Source organism: Myotis yumanensis, unplaced genomic scaffold, assembly GCF_028538775.1.
Source record: "Myotis yumanensis isolate MYYU_CA2020_CCGP unplaced genomic scaffold, mMyoYum1.0.hap1 SCAF_16, whole genome shotgun sequence".
Taxonomy (NCBI): domain Eukaryota; kingdom Metazoa; phylum Chordata; class Mammalia; order Chiroptera; family Vespertilionidae; genus Myotis; species Myotis yumanensis.
In genome coordinates, this window is record NW_027223767.1 from 35,908,111 (window position 1) to 35,927,623 (window position 19,513).

The 19,513-nt window shown below is 55.9% G+C and overlaps 1 protein-coding gene across 1 annotated transcript in view; it reads right to left on the reverse strand.

Annotated features, from left to right (window-relative positions):
* CACNG4 (calcium voltage-gated channel auxiliary subunit gamma 4) overlaps nucleotides 1–18,785 on the reverse strand; it is a 52,502-nt gene extending 33,717 nt beyond the window's left edge. Inside the window, exon 1 of the mRNA XM_070393178.1 lies at nucleotides 18,566–18,785. Coding sequence (XP_070249279.1) covers nucleotides 18,566–18,785 — 220 coding nt within the window. The remainder of the gene's footprint in view (nucleotides 1–18,565) is intronic.
* Between the last annotated feature and the right edge of the window lie 728 nt (nucleotides 18,786–19,513).

The window sequence follows — 19,513 nt, forward strand, 5'->3', positions numbered from 1 at the left end:
CACGTCCAATCTTAGCACACCAGTATCATATGTAAACCCACACATACAGACCAACAGTAGACACTGTTCACCACTCACCAGGGCAGCCAAGAGTACCCCCATGTCCCAGCAAACTACATTTCCCAGGCTCCCTTGCTCTTGACTCCCGGTAGGTTTGGCCAATAGGAGGCTCTGATAGAATATGAGAGGGTGGGAGGAAGGGAGAAGTCAGGATATTTCCTTGGACAGTGTGGCAGCTGCCACATCTCTTTGAGGAGTCCTAGTTCCTTCTGGACGGTCCCTCACTCTGGGCTCTCAGTTTCCTCCATCACCCAAGCACCTGCTGGATGGCCTGGCCTCTGCTAAAACCACCTCCTCTTGGTTTCTCTCCACTGTAGGTGCCTCATGGTCCCCCCAGATGGCTCCTCAGCTCTTCCATCTCCCGCGTCATCAACTCCCTCGATTAAATGTCCTCTGTCTGAAAGACATAGAGTGGCTTCTGTTTCCCAGATGGACCCCGACGGACAGAGTAATGATGACCATTTATTACACACTTAGAGTGTGCCAGCGCCTCTCCATACGTCATCTCCTTGAATTCTCACATGAGTAGCGGATGGGTTGATATATGGACTCCATTTCATAGGTGAGAAAAATAAGGTTCAGAGAATGTAAATAACTTGTCCAGAGAAACCTCCATTTGAACTCAGTTGTCATGGAAAGAACACAAGCTTTGGGACAACTCTCATCTTGACCCCTGAGCTGTCTGACCTCAGGCCAGGGACCTAACATTTCTATGCCTTTTCCTAGTTCTGGAATCTCCATCACAGCACCCCGTACCCACTCAGAGCTACTCCCATTCCCCTCTCCCCACAGTCCTAGCAATCATTAATCTGCCTTCTGTTTCTACGAGTATGTTGAATATTTCGCACAAATAATACCATATGTGGCTGTTAAAGGATGAATTGCACCCTTCCCCCTTAAATTCCTATGTTGAAGTCCTGACCCCCAGAACCTCAGAATGTGACCTTATTTGGACCTGGAGTCATTGCAGATATAGTTAAGAAGGCCATTCCGTGGGCCCTAGTCCAGTGTGACGGACGACTTCATAAAAGGGGAAAATCTGGATGCAGACATGCACTCAGGGAGAACGCCACGCGAGGGTGGAGGAAGAGGAACAGCACACCACCCAAAGCGGGGGGAGAGGCCGGGACAGGGGCCCTCTCACCACCCTGCGGACGCCTTGATCTTGGACTTCTGGCCTCTAGAACCATGAGACAATGCACACCTGTCATTAAGCCACCCGGTGGGTGACACTTGGTTACAGCAGCCCTCACCTTTGCACCTGGCTTTTCACTTAACATGATGTTTTCTAGGCTCACCTGTGTCTGCGTGTCTTATCACTGGGTTCTGTCCTCCAGTCTAGGGCTCAGTTCTGGAGCTGGGCATCTCTCAGTAGTCAGCGGAGCGAGGTGCTCTGCCCACCAGCACTGCAGGTGGAGGCTCACTTAACTGGCACGTCCAGCCCTTCCAGAAGACACAGCTGGGAAGCTCTGTTTCTCCCCTGATGGTCACACCCGTGGGGTCCTGGGGTGCAGGACTATCCCATGTCCTGCTGAGAAACAGGTACCTGCCTGCATGGCTCCTCTCCCGCCCTTGTAAGTTCCCAGCTCTCCCCTGGGACCAGGGGGTAGGGGCTTCCCTAGCGTTGCCTCGAGGTGTGGAGGTCAGGAGCATGGCATCCAGAGCCAGACTGCCTGGGTTCAAATCCCAGTGTCAGTGCGGCCACTTGGGACACTTACTGCAACTCACTATACCTCACTTTGCCCACTTGTGAAATGGGAATAAATAATGAAGAAATTAGTGGAATGAAAAAATGCTCAGGGTCACTCATCATCGGAGAGATGCAAATTAAAATGACAATGAGGTATCATCTCACATCTGTCAGAATGGCTACCATCAACAAATCAACAAATGACAAGTGCTAGCGAGGATGTGGAGAAAAGGGAACCCTAGTACACTGCTGGTGGGAATGCAGACTGGTACAGCCATATGGAAAACAGTATGGAGTTTCCTCAAAAATTTAAATATGGAACTGCCATTTGACCCAGTGATCCCACTTCTAGGAATATATCCTAAGAAACCCAAAGCACCAATCAGAAAGAATGTATACACCCCTATGTTTGTAGCAGCACAATTTACTATAGCTAAGATCTGAAAACAGCTCAAGTGCCCCTCAGGAGATGAGTGGATAAAAAAGCTGTGGTACATTTATACCATGGAATATTATGCAGCAGAAAAAAAAAAAAAAGAATATCTTACCCTTTGAGACAGCATGGAGGGACCTGGAGAATATTATGCTAAGTGAAATAAGCCAGTCAGAGAAAGACAATGATCACATGATCTCACTCATATGTGGAATCTAGTGAACAAAATACACTGTTAAACAAAACAGATCCAGAGACATAGAAGCATGGAACAGATTGTGGAATCTCAGAGGGAAGGTGGGGGTGGGTGGGAAGAGATCAACCAAAGAACTTGTATGCACATATTCATAACACAAGGTGTGTCATGGACACAGACAGACAATAGGGTGGTGAAGGCCTGGGGTGGGGTGGGGGGTGGGGGAGAGGCGGGCTAGAGGGGGTCAGTGGAGAAAAAAGGGGACATATGTAATACTTTCAACAATAAAGATTAAAAAAAAAAAGATTAGTGAAGACACGAGAGCCTTGTACAGTCTGGTTCAACCAGACCAGCTACTGGAAAGGGCCCGCTGTTCCCACACACATGCAGCCGGACCCCTCAGTCCCACTCACAAAGTCCTCTGGTCCTCACACCACCCGCCCTGTCACCCCATGATGGGTTGTTCCCCTCCCTCCTTCCCACATCCAGTCTCTCCAAGATGGCTCACACAATCACCCCTCCTCCATTCCATCGTCCTAATTCAGGGCTCATCAGCCCTGGTCTGGACTCTTCCTCTGTTTTCCGTTCCTGGTATCCCTGCCTCTATCCCTGCTCCCTCCACACCTTCCTCCGAATCTCTTCACATTCCAGAACCTCCTCAGGGGCTCACTCAGGACCTGGGACTTGGCAGGCACTCAATGACGTGGAGCCCGAGTGCACACACGCAAGCTCGCACCTTCGCCCATGCAGGTAACTCTGCCCGGAACCCGCTCCTCCTCCTCGTTTTCTTACTGAACTCGTGTTCGTCTTTCCAAACTGGCTCGGGTGACTTGCCATCTAGAAAGACTCCGGTGACCACACTGATGCCCACCCCGGCCACCAGAGAGGACAGACCTCAAGGCGTGAACACGTGAGAAGTCTTGTCATTGGAAACAGCTCTGAACCACGGAACTCACTGACATGGAAATGTCTTTTCCTCCAGCAGGTCAATGAATGAATGAGAGAGAGAATCCCTGAGTCCTCAGAACCTGGCACAGGCTAGATACACACATTCCCAATGAGTATTTGCTGGGTTGGCTAGACCTGAAGAACACACAGGCAGCAGGTGGGACCTGGTGGCAAGCCACCTGGGGTGTGTGTGTGTGTGTGTCTTTGTTACTCCAGATGTGTATTTGTTTTAAATTGTTGTTGAGGATAATATGCAATGAGTCATCCTAAGAGAGCACTTGCTGAGTGCATGTCTGCATCCACGTGACCACCACCCAGATCAGGTGTAGACCACGTTCACCGCCCCAGAGGCCCCTCCCTCCTCCCGGGCAGTTCTCCAGGAAGGAAGCCACGCTGCTGTCTTCCATGACCCGAGAGGAGCTCTGCCTGCGTGTGAATTGGATGCGAATGGAGGCGTGCAGGATGGTCAGACTTGGGTTCCCCATCTGCCTTTTGTGAGCTGGGAGTCACCCCGTGAAAGCCAACTGTCGGAACCCGGGTGTGAAAGCGTGCTGGCAGGTGGGACCCCTGCCGAACATGAGGCCCGGGGGTTGGAAGTGCAGTTAATGCCTCCTTCAAGGAGCAGTCTGGAGCAGAACGCGTTTCACCGTCTCTGCTGAGAGCATCCCATCTTCAGAGCTGCCCTCAGTCCGACAGCGAGTCTTTCCTCTCCAGGCTGCATGAGCCAGACCCGGGCCCTGCATCCTGCGTGGTTCTGGTCACGACGCTGTGCCCACCTCCTCCGAGAAGCCTGCCGAGCCAGCGGGGCCCGCCTCCTGTGCCTGGCCACCACTGGGCTGCACCTGTGGGCCTGGCTCTCTCGCCACATCTGATCTCCCTCCCCGACCAGCACCAGCCGCCTGCACTGTGTTCTCTGGGTTCCCCGGGCCATAGTTCCAGGACACTGAGCCCCCCACTGCCTCTCCTCAGGGAAACGGAGGCTGCCTCTCCTCCCTGCTGTGCAGCAGGCAGAGGACGGTGTTTCCCATGGGGCTGGGCTAAGCAGCCAGAGACCCGGGTGCAATGCTGGCCTGTGCCCCAGGCCGATAAGCCGGCCTCCGTCTCCCCACCCCCCACGGGGTAACCGTGCTATGAACTACACAAAGCGCCTGCTCTTAACCATTTTTCAGAAGCTGCGGCTGCCGCGGTTAAGGCTTCAGCACAGCTCGGTGCTGAGGAGGATGGATCCGGAGCTAGACTGCCTGGGTTTGAATCCTGACATCACCCCTTGATCCTTGGCCCCTCTGTACCTCAGTTTCCTCATCCACACAATGGAAGTAATGCCAACCGATCTCATAGGGTGGCTGAGAAGGAACAAAATCAACATAGAAAGTGCCTGGGGCAGGTCCTGGCACAGAACAAAAGCCAGGTGGGTGTTGGCTCTTACTCTCTCTCTAGCATTGCCCACCTCTGATGAGTGGGAGGGTCTCCTTGGGGCCGCTGAGCCCCAGCACCTCTCTGACTTCTTTTTTTGCACCAGCAGACACCCCACCGAGGCTTGTTGGTCAAAAACTAGAACTCGACCAGGTTTAAAAACATCCGCACACAGGCCAGGTAAATTTCCTCTCTGATCCTCGGGAGATGGGGAGACTGGGGGAGGATACAAACACCACTTCCAAGAAAATGAAGGGCTTTCAAGGGCTGGAGCGGAGTGCTTTGTTTTCGGCTCCAGGAAAGACTGAACAAGAAGGAACAGGAGCTGCCATCAGAGACACAGCAATTTCAACGAGAACCAAACAACAGCTTTCTAGTCCAAGTTCTCTGGGTCCCCCGGGGTCTTGGACATCTCAGCGCAGGGCTGCTGGGCTCGGGACTTCACTGCTGGCCTCTCTACGCGTCCCCTGGCGCTTTTATCTCTTTCTAAGTTTGTTTTTAATTAGTTTCAGGCTTACAACATAGTGAGGACACATTTATATAACCTCACAAAGTGACCAAAAGCTATTTGCACGTGGCATACCTGCTAAGGGCTTAATATCCGAAAACTATATGACTTGTAGTCTTTAGTCTTAACTCAGACGGCTGCTCACGGCTGAAAGCAGCATTCATGAGCACGTGGCAACAGGACCCAGGGAAGCTAAGACCTTGGCATCAACTGGCATTTGAAGGGTCAACACTCATCGACACAAAGAGCAAGGGATCCTCTTTGTGGCCCAGGCACAGTGGAAATTGCCTTTCCTCCGGTATCACCACGCAAAGATTTCTTTCTACAGAATTTACACAGATGGAATTGGCAGTGCACACATTTCAAGACAGAAGAACCCTTTTCTTCAAAGCGTTTGAAGATTTTTGGGGTGCAACGAGGCATGCTTAAACAAGCCACAGGGAGATCTTTCAGGGAAAATACAAAGCAAGCATCTTCTGTTCATACTTCATCGGGCTCATATTTTAAGAAACCCGGGCCAGTCTGGCTGCGGCAGAAAAATTCCCCCAAAGGGACATTTCCTGACGCAGCTTTTATGTTAAGTGCTTAGTTTTACATATGTGATAAAAGTTGGTAAGGCCATCTATCTAGGTCTTATTTTTCTTTATACTCACTTCCGTGGTCAGTTGGGGCACTTTTATTATATGAGACGGATTTCCAGGAATGAAAATCCGGTGTGTGAACTGTGCTTACGGGAAATAAAGACTCAACTGTGGATGGCTGGCGAAGGAATCAATTTGGTTATAAGTCAGGGTGGCCGATAATAAAACTCTGACAAAAGGTGGCTGGGCCTGATGCCAGGCAGCGTGTTCCTGGATGCGTTTAAGAATAAAGAGAAGATCCCTGCCCAGTGTGGCTCAGTTGGCTGAGCGCCTTCCCATGCACGGAGAGGTCATGGTTCGATTCCGGTCAGAGCACATGCCTGGGTTGTGGGCTTGATCCCCAGTAGGGGGCGTGCAGAAAGCAGTCGATAGATGCTCTCCTTGATAGTTCTCTCTCTCTCCCCTCTCTTCTTCTCTCTCTAAAATCAATAAAGACATTTTTAAAAAAGGATAAAAAGAAGCACCATCAATGCTAAATGAATATATACACCCATTCACCTGGCTGAGGACAGACTGGCCTTGGTGCTTTTTACGTTTAAACATCAGGCTTATATCTTTTCTTCCCCAACATAATAGAAAATTTGAAAAAGACAGAGGGAGATCCACTAAACCACTAATTTCCACTGTGCCTGGGCCACTCTGAGGATCCCTTGCTCTTTGTGTCGATGAGTCTGTTGACCCTTCAAATGCCAGTTGATGCCAAGGTCTTAGCTTCCCTGGGTCCTGTTGCCACGTGCTCATGAATGCTGCTTTCAGCCGTGAGTTCCCATGACCACGTTTGAACATTTTGGTGAATTTCCTTCCAATACCTTCCTCAGCATCACAGGCCAGCCCGCCACTTCCCCATCTGTTCTGTGCCAGGCGACCTATTGGAGGTCCCACATCTGTGGTCTTCTGACGCACTCCATTTGCTATTTAATAGAATTTTCCCTGTGTTTAATAACCCTCCTAATAATCACAGAGTTAAAATAATACATTTTTATCTAGTCAATGCGTCAAGAACTTTCAAAAGACTGCCTGGAACAGGAAGGACAGGGCTTGTGTGACTTAAATATGGCAGATAACAAAGGCCAAGAGGAGAAGTAATTAGAAAGAAAGGAGGGAAGAGAGGGAGGGAAGCAAGGTTGGGGGATGCGAAAGAAAGGATTTGGCTTCCAGAGGATGCTGGGAATGGGGCCCACTAGTTGGCCAGGTGGGTGTGGTGACAGTAGGGACAGGGGGAGTGGCAGCAACCCAAACAAGGACCCTTGGGACACATCAAAACAGCCACTGAGTGGGGAGAGTATCTGAGGAGTGTGCAGGTGGGGGACAGGCGAGGGGCCAGCGGGCCACTCCCCGAAAGACTGAACCCCAAGGCCGTGGCCACGGGCCATCAGTGGCTACCACGGTGGAAGAAGGGAGACCTTCCTAACGGTCAGGCAAACGGGGGACTCTCCGCCCACCAGGCATCTGGCCTTGCCGCCCTTGCAGGAATGAATCCGTGGGCAGAAAGACAACAAACGCTATTTTTCATGCGAGAGGAGCTGGTCACCAGGGAAAATCAGAGCCCCTTTGTATGACATGCCAAACTGCTGAAGCGAGGAAACGGCTCGGGCGGGCGAGGGCTCAGATGCGAGCCGGGAACAGCGCGCTCGCCCTGGGGAACCCGGGCCGTCAATGTGGGCTTGTTATCGGCTTTTCAGAGCGGGAGCAGGAAGCGAGTGTGGGGCGTCCTCCCCCAAAGCGCAGGGCCAAGATGAGCTGGTGACATGGCCTTGGCCAGTCGGGCCGGCCCCTGGAAGGGAGCCTAGATGTCCTGAAATGTCCTCGGGTGTCTGGGGATCCATCGTCTTTTCTTTGCTGTGGGTTGGGCTGGGGGCTGGGGGCTGGCTGAGGGCTCCCTTCCTCCGAGATCCACCCTCATGCTGGGACCCCCTTCCCTCCCGTTGCCTGCGTGCTGGGCATTCCTGTTAGCAAATGAGAATAGCTCACCCAATTCCAGCCCCAAGCTAAGCACAGACCTATCTCATCTCGGCTCCTGCCAGCCAGTCAGCACAGGTGTTGCTAACATCCCCATTTTGCAGAGAAAGCAACTGAGGCTCGAAGGAGATGAAATGACTGGCTGAGGGGCCGCAGCTAGTGGGAGGAAGAGGCTGGATTCAAACCCCGAGTCACTCCGGGATCTGGACCCTCTGCTACCACGTCCTCTCCAAGACGCTGCTCGCAATAGCCGCTGTGTATTTCGAGTCCATGGGAGGCAGAGGTAAATGGAGCCCTGGGAGTGTTTTCCATGTAGCTCTCCTGAGGACCCCGAGACAGGCCTTGTTGGAGCCCCCAGGAGGAGGCCCTGCCATCCAGGCCTGTTCCGATGCCCTCCACATCCTAGGCTGCATTCTGCTGCCCATCTTTCCCCTGTGGGACCCAGAGAATAAGTTGCCCAAGGGCTCTCTCTACCCAACAGTGCCCAGCAGGCGCCCCATAAATGCTTAACAATGACAGAGTTGTAAGGAACACCATTCTCCAGGCAGCCCCCGGCTCTGTGGAGTGTTTGCAGTGAGCCTTGGGGTGGGGGGTGGGGGGGAATAAGATGTGAGACCTGTAGGTGTCTATCATTATGCCCATTTTACAGATGAGAAAACTGAGGCTCAGAGAAGCTGAGGACTTTGCCCAAGGCCACAGAGCTCATACAGGATACAGCAGGATTCAAGTGCAGATCTCTCTGACCACCCTGCACCCCAGCACCTGTCCTACTGACCAGCACACGGACTTGGTTCAGGTATCACCTCCCCTGACTCGCTCCTGGACAGTGACTCCTGGTGGGAGAGGTCAGGGAGGTGCGTGCGGGGCTTCGCAGACCCAGGAATGAGCCTGACACTATCACAAGTGGGACTGGTCCTATTGAAGGGTGCTGGGCGGGGGGGATGACGTGATCTGACTTACGTTTTTATAAGATCCTCCTGGCTATGACTGAAAGGCTAGATGGGGGTTGGAGGACAGAAGAGAGAGCAGGGACATCTGAGGCTACCGCCAGCGTGCGGTGTCAGGGCGAAAAGAGACCAAGCCAGCAGTGTGTCCAAGAAAATGAGGCTCTAGTCCTGTCCCCTCCTCGGTGCCTCTGTGGGAGCCACTGTGCTTTCACGGCACTTTCCCAAGAATCATCTCATTGAATTTTCACACCATGGGCTGGGGGCGGGGTGGAGGACACAGAGATAAAAGGAGGACAGAGAGAGAGGGAGGATGGAGAGAGGGATGAGAGACGGATTCGGGGGGTGGGACGGACAGGTATCGTTTGCCAACCTGACAGCCGAGCAAACAGAGGCTCTAAGCAGTTCAGGGATAAACAGGTGATTGTCCAGATGGTTAGTGGCAGAATCAGGACCAGGCCACAGTCTCCTGACTCCCACCCCAGCCCCTTGACCTCCTTTAATCACAGCCCATGTTCCTGGAGTCCACAGCTGCAGCCTCAGTGCCTGCCAGGGAACGGGATGAGGGGACATGCGCATCCTGAGGGGCTGCCGTCACCGCCCCAGGCGCTGCCTCTGTGCTGGACCCTGTAATTGACAGCCCTCAGGTTCTGGTTTTATGGTTCGCAGAAGCCACTCGGAGTGGTGCGGCCTCTGAGAGGTGCTCCCACTGGCCCGACATCCCCGGGGAGGCACAGCTTCTCCATTCCCAGGCCCTGGGGACCCAGGAGCTGACCCGGGGCCTCACTCAGCTCAGCTGCCAAGGTTGGGCCACTGAATTCTTCGGGAAAACTTCCAAGTTTCAGGAAACATGGAAATGGGGAGGAGGGAACACCTGAATATCTACAGGGTGCCAGGCACCGCAAGGGTTATTTGTGTGTGTTTTCTCCTAGAACCTTTACAACAATCCCAGGGGTTGATTCGATGATGCTTCTGTTTTACAATGAGGGTAACTGGAGTTCAGAGAGGGCAGGTAATTTTTCCGAAGACACACAGCTGACAAGGGGCAGAGTCTGGACTCAACCCCAGGTCTGTGTGACTTCAGTGCTGGTGTCTGAGGCCGCTGCTTCCATGTGGACGAATGGGGGGTGGAAAGCGCGAGCTGGGACAGCGTCCAGCCCCCGTCTGTCTCCTCGGGGAGAGTAGGTGACAGAGGCTGACGGCACGTTAGCCAGGGAGTCTGAGCATTTTTAGTGACTCGCTTCTCTCCCAGGCTCTGGAGCTGGGCCGGAGTCAAGAAACTCCCCTGGGCCTTTCCACACTCAGAGAGGGGGCCATGGCGGGGAGGAGAGAGCCACAAACAGCATTTGTTGAACACCGATGGGCTTGGCAAAGTAGGAGGCACAGAAGGGTCAGGCCCCCCCCCCCCCCCCCCTGCCCAGTTAAAACCCAAAGCCCTTACAAATTCCAGCTCTGTGAAGCCCCCTGTGGCTAGAGGACCAGTGCTCCAGGAGCCCGAGGAAGGAGCTGGGGTTGACTTTATGGAGGAGGTGGCCTGAAGGAAGTGTAGGGGGTTGGTGGATGTGGGCGTGATGGAGGGATGGAAGGGGGAGCCAAAACAAGCAGAGGACCCTTCAGACCCAAGCACTGCTCTGGCTCCGGGACCCCAACAGTGGGGCCCTCTGGCCCCTTCCTGGCTCTAGCAGTGGGAGGGGCGGAGGAGGAGGCCCGAAGCCAAAGCCAAGCGTGGCTCAGTGTGAAGTCACACCCTGCCCTCCTTGACCCAGCAGAGAGCCTGGGGTCTTTGCAAAGACCATGGAACTTCAATGAGGGGGGCGGGGTGTCCTCTGGACCCCAGCCCTGTGCTGACCCAGCAGAGACATCCAGGATGCCTGGAAATACAAAGGAGCAAGAATGTCTAGCCCCTGCCCCATGGCTGCCGGGTGATGGATGACCTTCCGGGCCTCCCTCACAGCCCCTGTGCGCTGGAGGTTGGCAGCTAAGTTCCTCATCTGGCTGCCGGCCCACACCCAGGAGCCTGGTGGGATAGAGAGGCCAGGGCACCTACTCTGAAGGTGTGTGCTGGGTACTTTCACATCTATAGCCTCATTATCCCATTTTTCAGACACGTGAGCAACAACTCAGAGAGGTTAAGTAACCTGCTTGAAGCCACACAGCGACCTGGCAAAACTGGGATCTTCTCTCCCACGAACTTGGCCTCTTTCTTCTACCCCTTGCTGCCTTTCAATAAAGTCTATTTTAATGTGATAGGAGACTGGTGTGTACGGAGTCACGAATACATTTCTCCCAGGCTTCTGTGTCAGAAAGAGCCGGGCTTCTCTTGAGCTCCAGTTTCCTTTTACTACGCGTACACTGCAACTCTGACCTGTGGCCATGTTCCTCTCTCTGTCCCCGCGCCGGGAACCCCAGAGACACATCGGTGGCCCACCTCTGGCAACTGAGCCAGCCTTTCGTGCACTAACCGGACTCAACCGTCTTAGCTGCCTAATTTTATTTTAACTTCCGTCCCAGTCCCTCACCTATTACAGTACTTACTTTGTCCCTTCCTTCCTTCTTTCCGTTTTTGGTTGGAGACAAAAAGAACAGAGGAAAGCCATGTGATGTGCTTTTCACAGCTTGGGAAAGTTTTTTCATATGAAGAAATTGACACGTTAGGAAAAAAGGCCCTTGGTCTGGTACCAGGTCCTGACTTATAGTTCAGAAGAGATGGTCTTGTATGGCACTTCCCAGAGCGCCAGGAGGCGGGCTCCGGGGGAGAGCCAGGCAGGTCCTGCCTGGCCCGTCCCTGGGGGGTAGAACCGGTCTGTTCTCTTTCTGGAGCTGTTCCCCGGAGAGCCAGCCCGTGCACAGGCACACACTCACGGGAGACCGCCCTTGTTGGAGGACAGCGCTGCTTCGCAGAGTGTGTGTTTGCAGTGAACTGTGAGGGAGGTGCCGAGCTGTGGCACAGAAAGGCCCGCAGGGAGTGAGTTCCTTGCCTTTCTGCATTTCTTGCTTCTTACCCTGCCCTATGGCGGCTGCTTCTGGCCCAACCTTCACCCACGTGCCGGCCCCAGGGGAGGCTGTGCAGACAGAGCCCTATCCAGGCAGCCCCCACACCCGCTTCTGCTACCGGCTCCGTTTACCTACGAGCTGCGTGACCTTGGGTAAGTCCCTCTACCTCTCTGGTCTTCAGTCCCTTTTGCTTGCAGAGCGTGAGGATTGGGCCACATCAGTAATTTGCATGCCAGTGTGGACACATGCTGGGCTGTCACAGGCAGGGGGAGCTGGGTCACCTGCAACTCTTTACTCTTTTTGTTTTTTCTAACTTAAGAATAATTTTCCCCAATTACAGTTGACATTCGGTATTATTTTATATTACTTTCAGGTGAACAGCGCTGTGTTTAGACAAACCTATATACTCTATAAAATGATCCCCTGATATTTCAAGTAGCCATCTGGCAACAGTGTCCAGACTCATTTCCTGGTGGCCTCCCTTGCTTCCCAGAATCTTCTCCACATGCAGCCACACAATATTCCAAAAGCATAAATCAGATCCCTTCATTCCCCTGCCCTAAAGGCCCCTTAAGCTTTTTACAGGATCCCACATAAAATAAAGCAGGCTCCTGACCCTGCCCTCCAAGCCTCTGCCCCACCCCCACGCAGGGAGGAGCCTTGCCCCGCCCTCCTCCTGATCACTCTCCTCCCTCCTCACCGGCTTCTTTCCTCCTGGGGCCTTGGCTTTCCTTCCTGGAAGGTCTTCACCAGCCCTTCTCTGACAGCTCTTGCCTGTCCCCTCTGCTGACAGCATCCCTCCCAGCCTCCGTCAGCACAGCCCCTGCTGTTTTCATCACAGCGCTCATTAGTACCTGGAAGTGCCAGCTACCTCATTAGAATGCCAGCTCCAGGGGAGCAGGGACCGGCTCTGTCCCATCCACCACCGCGACTCAGAGCCTCCAGGTCCCACACAGAGCAGGTGCTCAGTGAGCATGCGTTGAATGAATGAATGAATGAATGAATGCGTGCATGTGTGAATGAATGAACAGAAGCATGCCCGGCAGGCAGGTGACTGTCTTAGCAGAAAAAAGGGTGGGAGCCGTTGAATTAAGTAACCTCAAAGGCTCTTCCAGTTGGAGAAACTGCTCCCTGTTTCTACGAGCCTGCCACGAGGCCGCTGTGAACCTGGTTCTACTGGAGAGGCCCACCAGGCTCTCTTCCACAGCCCCACTCGGGCTATCCTGTTCCTTGCCCCCCTCACCTTTGAACCCTGGATCTGATGACCCGAGGCCCCTCCTGCTCTGAACTTCCATGACTCTGTCCTGAAACACCCAGGATCTTGGCCTTCTGAGGAGACGCACACAGGATGCTTCTGTTAAAGAACTGCCAGTTTCCTATTGAAACTTTCTGAAGCCTTAGACACGGGGCTCCTCCAAAGCCAGCTCTGTGGTGGGGCCATTAAGTCAGATCTCAGGCTGGGGTCCACCATGATCCCCAGCTTCTCCTCAGTCACGAGGCTCCAGTTAAAGGGAGCTAGTATTTTATCATGAGACAGGAGAAAAGAGTGAGGAACAGAGGAAGGTGAAGAGACGGTGCAGGGCATTAGGGAAGGTAGACACAAGAGGGGACTGCCAGGGCCCCTCCTCGGATGACTGGAGCGTGAGCACCAGTTATAAAGCAGGAACAATCCATAGGTGAACACTCTAATTCCAATAGTGCTTGGAGGTGGGGCTTTTGGGAGGTGACTCAGTGTGGATGAGCTCATAAGGGTGGGGTCCCCATGATGGGCTTAGTGCCCTTATATGAAGAGACCACGTGAACATAGCGAGAAGGTGGTAGTCTGCAAGCCAGGAAGAGAGCCCTCACCAGGAACCCAAATGGCTGGCACCTTGATCTTGGACTTCCATCCTTACAGAACTGTGAGAAATAAGTGTCTGCCCAACCGGCATGGCTCAGTGGTTGAGCATCGACCTATGAACTGGGAGGTCACGGTTCAATTCCCTGAACCCTGTCAGGGCACATGCCAGGTTGCAGGCTCGCACCTTAGGGTGGGGCGTGCAGGAGGCAGCCAATCAATGATTCTCATCATTGATGTTTCTCTCTCTCCCTCTCCCATCCTCTCTGAAATCAATAAAAATATATTTTTTTAAAAAAGAAATGTCTGCTGTTTAAGCCACTGAATCTATCATATTTTGTTATGGCAGCCCGAGCTGACTATTACAACACCCTTCCCAAATCTGGGCGATTGAAAAAAAAAAGAAAAAAGGGCACCCCCTGGCCGGTGGAAGCCTGGCCTGTCTGCTCAGGCGCAGCCGCAGCCAGAGACCAGGACAGCAGAAGGCATCCTGCTCTCCGCAGCTGGCCACCCTGAGCCTAGTGTCTACACCTGTAAAAGGCAGATAATTAACATCTACCTCGAGGTGTTGTTGACAATTACACCAGCTAATGTAAGTCCTGCAGGAGGTCTTCAATGCCTGAAGGCTGTTAGTATTAACGCCAGAGGGCAAAGGAGGACCGGAGGGGGGTGACTGGCTGGGCTGGCGGGAAGGGGGCCTGTGCCTGCTGCTGTCAAGCCCTGGGGCCTGATTGACAGGCTGTCGTGTGTTATTGCAAGAGAAAATGAAAGCAAACACACACAGGAATGGTTCCCAGCCCAGTGCCTGGCCTGGGGCAGGTGGAGCAAGGATGTCATTTGGATCTAAACCTCTCTGAATGGTGTGATGTGGGGAGCATGGCTTAAGGCAGAGCTTCCCAGCTGACCTGCTGTGAGAGGCTTCCTGGTGCTGGAGCAGTGAGCCCTCCTCCACCTCCGAGCACCTGGAAGGACTGGGAAGAGGGGCTGGAGCCCTGGGTAGTCATGGATGTCTGTCCTCTTCCTCCCCGGCTCCAGGGAACAGGGTTAATCTTCTCTTTTTCTCTGTGTGCCACGGTGTGAATAAAGTGTGGGGACGCTGGTGTGAGAGATGCTGCCCAGGTAGGAAGGTGAGCGTGACTGGGGCAAAGGACCCTGTCACTCTCGGGGTCCAGAATCTTTCCACACCTTCCCAGGCTAGTGCCCAGACCGGAGCTGGCACAGCAGGCACAGGGCTCACCCCTGGCACCAAGGCTGCCATTTTAAGGCTCAGACAGAGCGAGAGGCAGGGTGCTGCCGAAGCTATACTTTGCCAGGACTGTTTATTCAGGGGCCAGAGCTCTCCTGATGGCCGCACAGGGACTGGGTCCCTCGTGGCCGCTCCGGAGCTAACAGTGGGCACGTGGGCTTTGACATGAGCTGCTGTCGTCTGGGCCCCGAGTCTCCTGGTCCTCTCCTTGTTTTCACAAGTCTCCTGTCCCCACACACAGCAATGGCCCCGAAATGCTAGTTGACATTCTATCTACAGCTCGCCTAATTCCAAATGCAGGAGAGATTGGACGAATGTCGGCTGGCGATTCCTGTGATTGAAAAGTCTGCAAAGATTTATTACTCTTTTCCAATGTCCCCAGACTTGGGCTGAGTGTCACCAAAGATACAAAGAAAGAATAAATAGGGGTCGTGGGGAGGGAAGGCGCAGGTGGCCGATTATGGTTGGAACAAGCTAGTCCAGAACATGGTGGAAGGAGGGAGGGAGGGAGGGAGGAAGGGAGGGGGAGGGAGGGAGAGAGTGAGAGAGAGAAAGAGAGAGCGAGAGAGCGTGAGCATTATGCAATATCTGTATATCACTTGTACCTTCTCACTTCTAAATGCCTTCCTGGATAGTCAGGTACTTGGTTCCATGTGCTGCATTTTAACCGCATCCCAGAAGTTGTCGGGAAGGGGCAGGAAGACATGGTGGGAAGAGCCCTACAGTGAGTCAAACCTGGCCCTGCAGCCTCCTTCCTGGGGGCCTCTGGGCAAGTGCCTTGCCCTCTCTGAGCCTGCTTCCCGCCTGCAGACGGGGTGAAGACAGCGCCCTCTCAGGGCCTCTGTGATCATGCCATGCGGGAACCTGCACAAGGCTCTGGGCACTGGAGTATTCTGACACTTGTCCAATAGAAGGGCAGAGGGGAAGACCAGGTCTTTTTTGGGGGCGGGGGGGGGGGGGGAGGGGAGGTGTCAGAAAGAGGCTGTGGGATGCGAGCCCTGCGGGGGGAGGGGGGCTCAGGGCGGCACCCAGGGGCCCTTTTGCAGGAAGCCCTGCCAAACTGCATGGCTGCCTCACACACACTGAGAGCTGGGCTCTCCTGGGCTGGCAACATCATTGATGGGGAACCACCAGGAAACTGAATCCCCTGTTTGTGAGTTGCCAGCGAACCCTTCAGAGTCCCGCCATCACAACCGGCGCTTTGTTAGCTGCCTGCTGCAGTATTTCTCCAGTTTCCGCTCAGAGCTTGGATCTCTCTCTCTTTTTCCCCACGTAATGCTTTGGGGCACTCTGTTAGAGAACAGGTGGAGATAATGCAGTTGACACACAAAAACCAATATTGAGGTGCCTGAGCCCGCCCCCCCACCCCCCCAGGGAGTGGCCTGGGGTTAATGTGCTGTCTGCAGCTCAGCCCAGACACTCGCTGGCAGGTGGTGGCATCGTAGATGTCAGATTCACCCCTGTTGGGCTCTGTGATGTGCTGTGATGAGATAAGCTGGTGGTTTCCACACAGGTTGGGGGACTGTCATGAGGATTCTAGTCAAGACAAGAAATTCGGAACCAGCTTTCCCAGACCTGGGTTGGTCCAAGGAAGCTCTGGCCCTGGGAGGTGGCCTGGCTTGGCCTTGGAACTCCAGGCCTCATGGGGATGGCTGAGGCGCTGGTGAAGGCCCCCGACGGCAGTCCCCCACCCTCCCTCTGCCAGCTGCCCGGAGCTTGGGGCTTTCTTGATGAACACATCCATCCTAATTAGGATGAGGAATTAATAAAGGAGGCATTGGAGCCGCTGTGCAGAGACCCGGCTTGCTGGCATGGAGCAGCTCCAATTTCCACAGGGAAACTGGAAGCTCTGTCTGGGTGGTGACAGTAGCATGACTTACGGTGCCACGTGGACAGCGCCCCGTGCAGCCTGTGAGGCGGGCTCCCCAGCCCCTGCTCTGTGTCTAACTCAGGTGCCATGGCAGGGAGTGACGTGGGTACGTCCTCCACATGAGAGGAGTAGGTGTTTGTGATCTGAGCAACTGCACACCCAAAATGACGTTTTTCAAAAGGCAGGAGGAGGGTGTGATCGTGGGCCCCCACGCCCCCCCCTCCTTTGTGCAGCTGTGTTTCCCAAACTATTGATTGCACAGTCACCCCTGGCATTAAGCTCCAAACTGCAAAGGGCAAAGCAGCCTAGTTTGGGAGTGGATGTGGGGGGCGGAGGTGGGCAGGATTCCAGGTAGGAACAGGCTTGGTCTAGGCCCTAGAGATTCTAGGAGGAGAGAAAGGGGACAAGTTGGGCCTCACCGAGCTACCCAGCTCCACAGAGCCTCTTTATAGATGCCTCCAAACGCGGCCGGAAAAGGGCCATCTTTTTAAGAGCTCCTCCCCAACTTCCACCGAGATCCAACCACGCCGCACTGTTTGCAGGGGAGGCTAGGTGTGGGGGAGAATTTCCCCGAAAAACAAAGGGGCGGAGTTCACACGCGGGAAAGGTGACAGAAAAACGACGACGAAACTCTATCGAAAGATGGTTGGAAGGAACGCTCTGCCACTTCCCCCATCTCGTCTCCAGTGGGGAAGCCAAGCCCCAGAGGCAGACCGTCCACCTGCCTGGGCCGAGGGCCCCTCCACAACCACCTGTGGCACGAGCTCCGCAGCTGGGCGGGCGGCACCGAGGCGCTGAGGTCCGGCGCACTTCGCCATTGGAGGCGTCCGGGCCTCCCCTCTCCGCCCCCCGCCCCCGACGCCCCCGGAGGGAGCGGTCCCCACAGTCCCGGGGCACCCAATTCCGGCCCCTAGAGGCATTCCCACCTTACACCACCACTCGGCCTCTCGTGCCTCGGAGGTCGAGGCTCATCGCCTCTCCTGCCCTCTGATGGGCGGCCACGCCCCTCCCAGGCCGTTCCCGGTCCGCGGGTCGCCCCTGCGCGCCCCAGTTCTCTATCGAGGTCTCCCGCAGCCTCCTTGCCCGGGGACCACCACGGAGGGCTCGCTGCCTCAGTCAGGGGAGACTGGGTGTCGCTCCCCTGCCCTTCCCACCGAGCAGGTAGGAGCGGACGAGTAGCCCCATGAAAGAATAGGGGATGGAGCAGGTTTCGGCGGCGTCAGGTTCGGGCAACCAGGGCTCCCCCAGACCCGCTGGGAGCCCTCACCCCTCGGACCCGGGCCTGGAGCTGGATCTGAGCGGTCCTGGCGCTCCCCACCCCCGGCCGGCCCCGCCCCAGGATGACCAGTTCCCATAGCAATCGCAGAGACACTGGTTGCCAAGCAACCCCTCCCCCTCCGCCCTCCCCTCCTCTCGTGTCTGCTCCCCCCATCTCAGCCTCCTCCCGCCCCCCCCCCAGCTAGCCTTCCCCTCCCCCGGGGACGTCGGCGCGGTCCCTTGGGATCGTTTTGGTGTCCGGCTGCGCGCGCGCGTGAGTTTCGGTGTGTTTCATTGTCTGTGTGCGAGGGGGTGTGCGTGTGCTAGTGGAGAGTTTGTGGGATCGGTGTGTTGGGGGGTCCCCAGCCGGGAGGGACCCCGAGCTGGTACCCAGCTGGCCGCGAGGGGACCCGCCCGCTAGCTCCGGCTCCTTTGTGTCTCGCGCGGAGCCAGCCAGTGCCGCGCCCACCCCCTTCCCGGCCGGCGCCCCGGACAGGAGGTGGTGTGTGTGTGTGTGTGTGTGTGTCTGTGTGTGTGTTGGGGATGGGGGTTGCCGGAGCCGGCCTTACCTTCGATGCAGCACACCCGCCACAGCCCCGAGTGGGTGAGGTCCCCGCGGGCGCGGCGGGGCGGGGGCCCGTCGTCCATGGTCAGGTTGCTGCCGTTGCAGATGTGCGCGCTGGAGTAGAGCCAGTAGTCGGTGCCGATGGCGATGGCCATGAGCGAGAAGGCGGCGAAGGCTCCGGCCGTGGTCAGCAGCAACTGCAGCCCGCGGTCGCATCGCACCATGGTGGGCGCCTCATAGTCCGCCGCCCGCCGGCCCGGCCCGCCGCGCCCGCCCGCCCTCTTTCCTCTGCGCGCCGCGCCGGGGGCGCCCGGGCTGGGGGGCCGCGGGCCGGGGGGCGGCGCCGCGCTCCGCGCTCCGACCCCGCGCCCCGGGCGTGCCTGTGCTCCGCAGCGCGGGGCTCAAACTCCGAGGCGCGGCGGCGAGTGAGGGCTGCACGGACCGCCGGACCCGCTGGCTGCGGCGTCCGGGGGCTCCTCCCTCTCGGCCCGCCCTCCCGCGCCCTCCGCGCCTCCGCCCGCCGCCGCCACGCTCCGGGCCCGCGCCCCGCTCCTCTCGGCGCCGCCCCTCGGCCCCCACCTGGGTTGGCGCTCCCTGCTCTTCCCCCACCTGCGCCGGCCCGGGTTTTCTCTCCTTCCCGCCCCGCCCCGCCCTCGCGTGCGCTCTCTCTCCCTCGCTCCGTCTCCGCGGGTTCATTCACAGTATTTGCGCGCAGGAAGCCGCGGCGCCGCTTCCCTGGGAGCACGGACGCAAACCACGTTTCCAGCTACCTCGGTCACCAACCCCGGACGCCGGCCGGTCCTTAGCCGGCCCTGGGGACCTTTAACGTGCGGAGTGAGTGTGTGTGTGTCCCTCCTTTCCTCGCGCACGGATCAGTGCCTTCACCTGGCGATGAGTGTAGAGGAGCGCGTGTGGGAGTGTGCAGGTCTGATTTCCAGAAACCCCAGACATC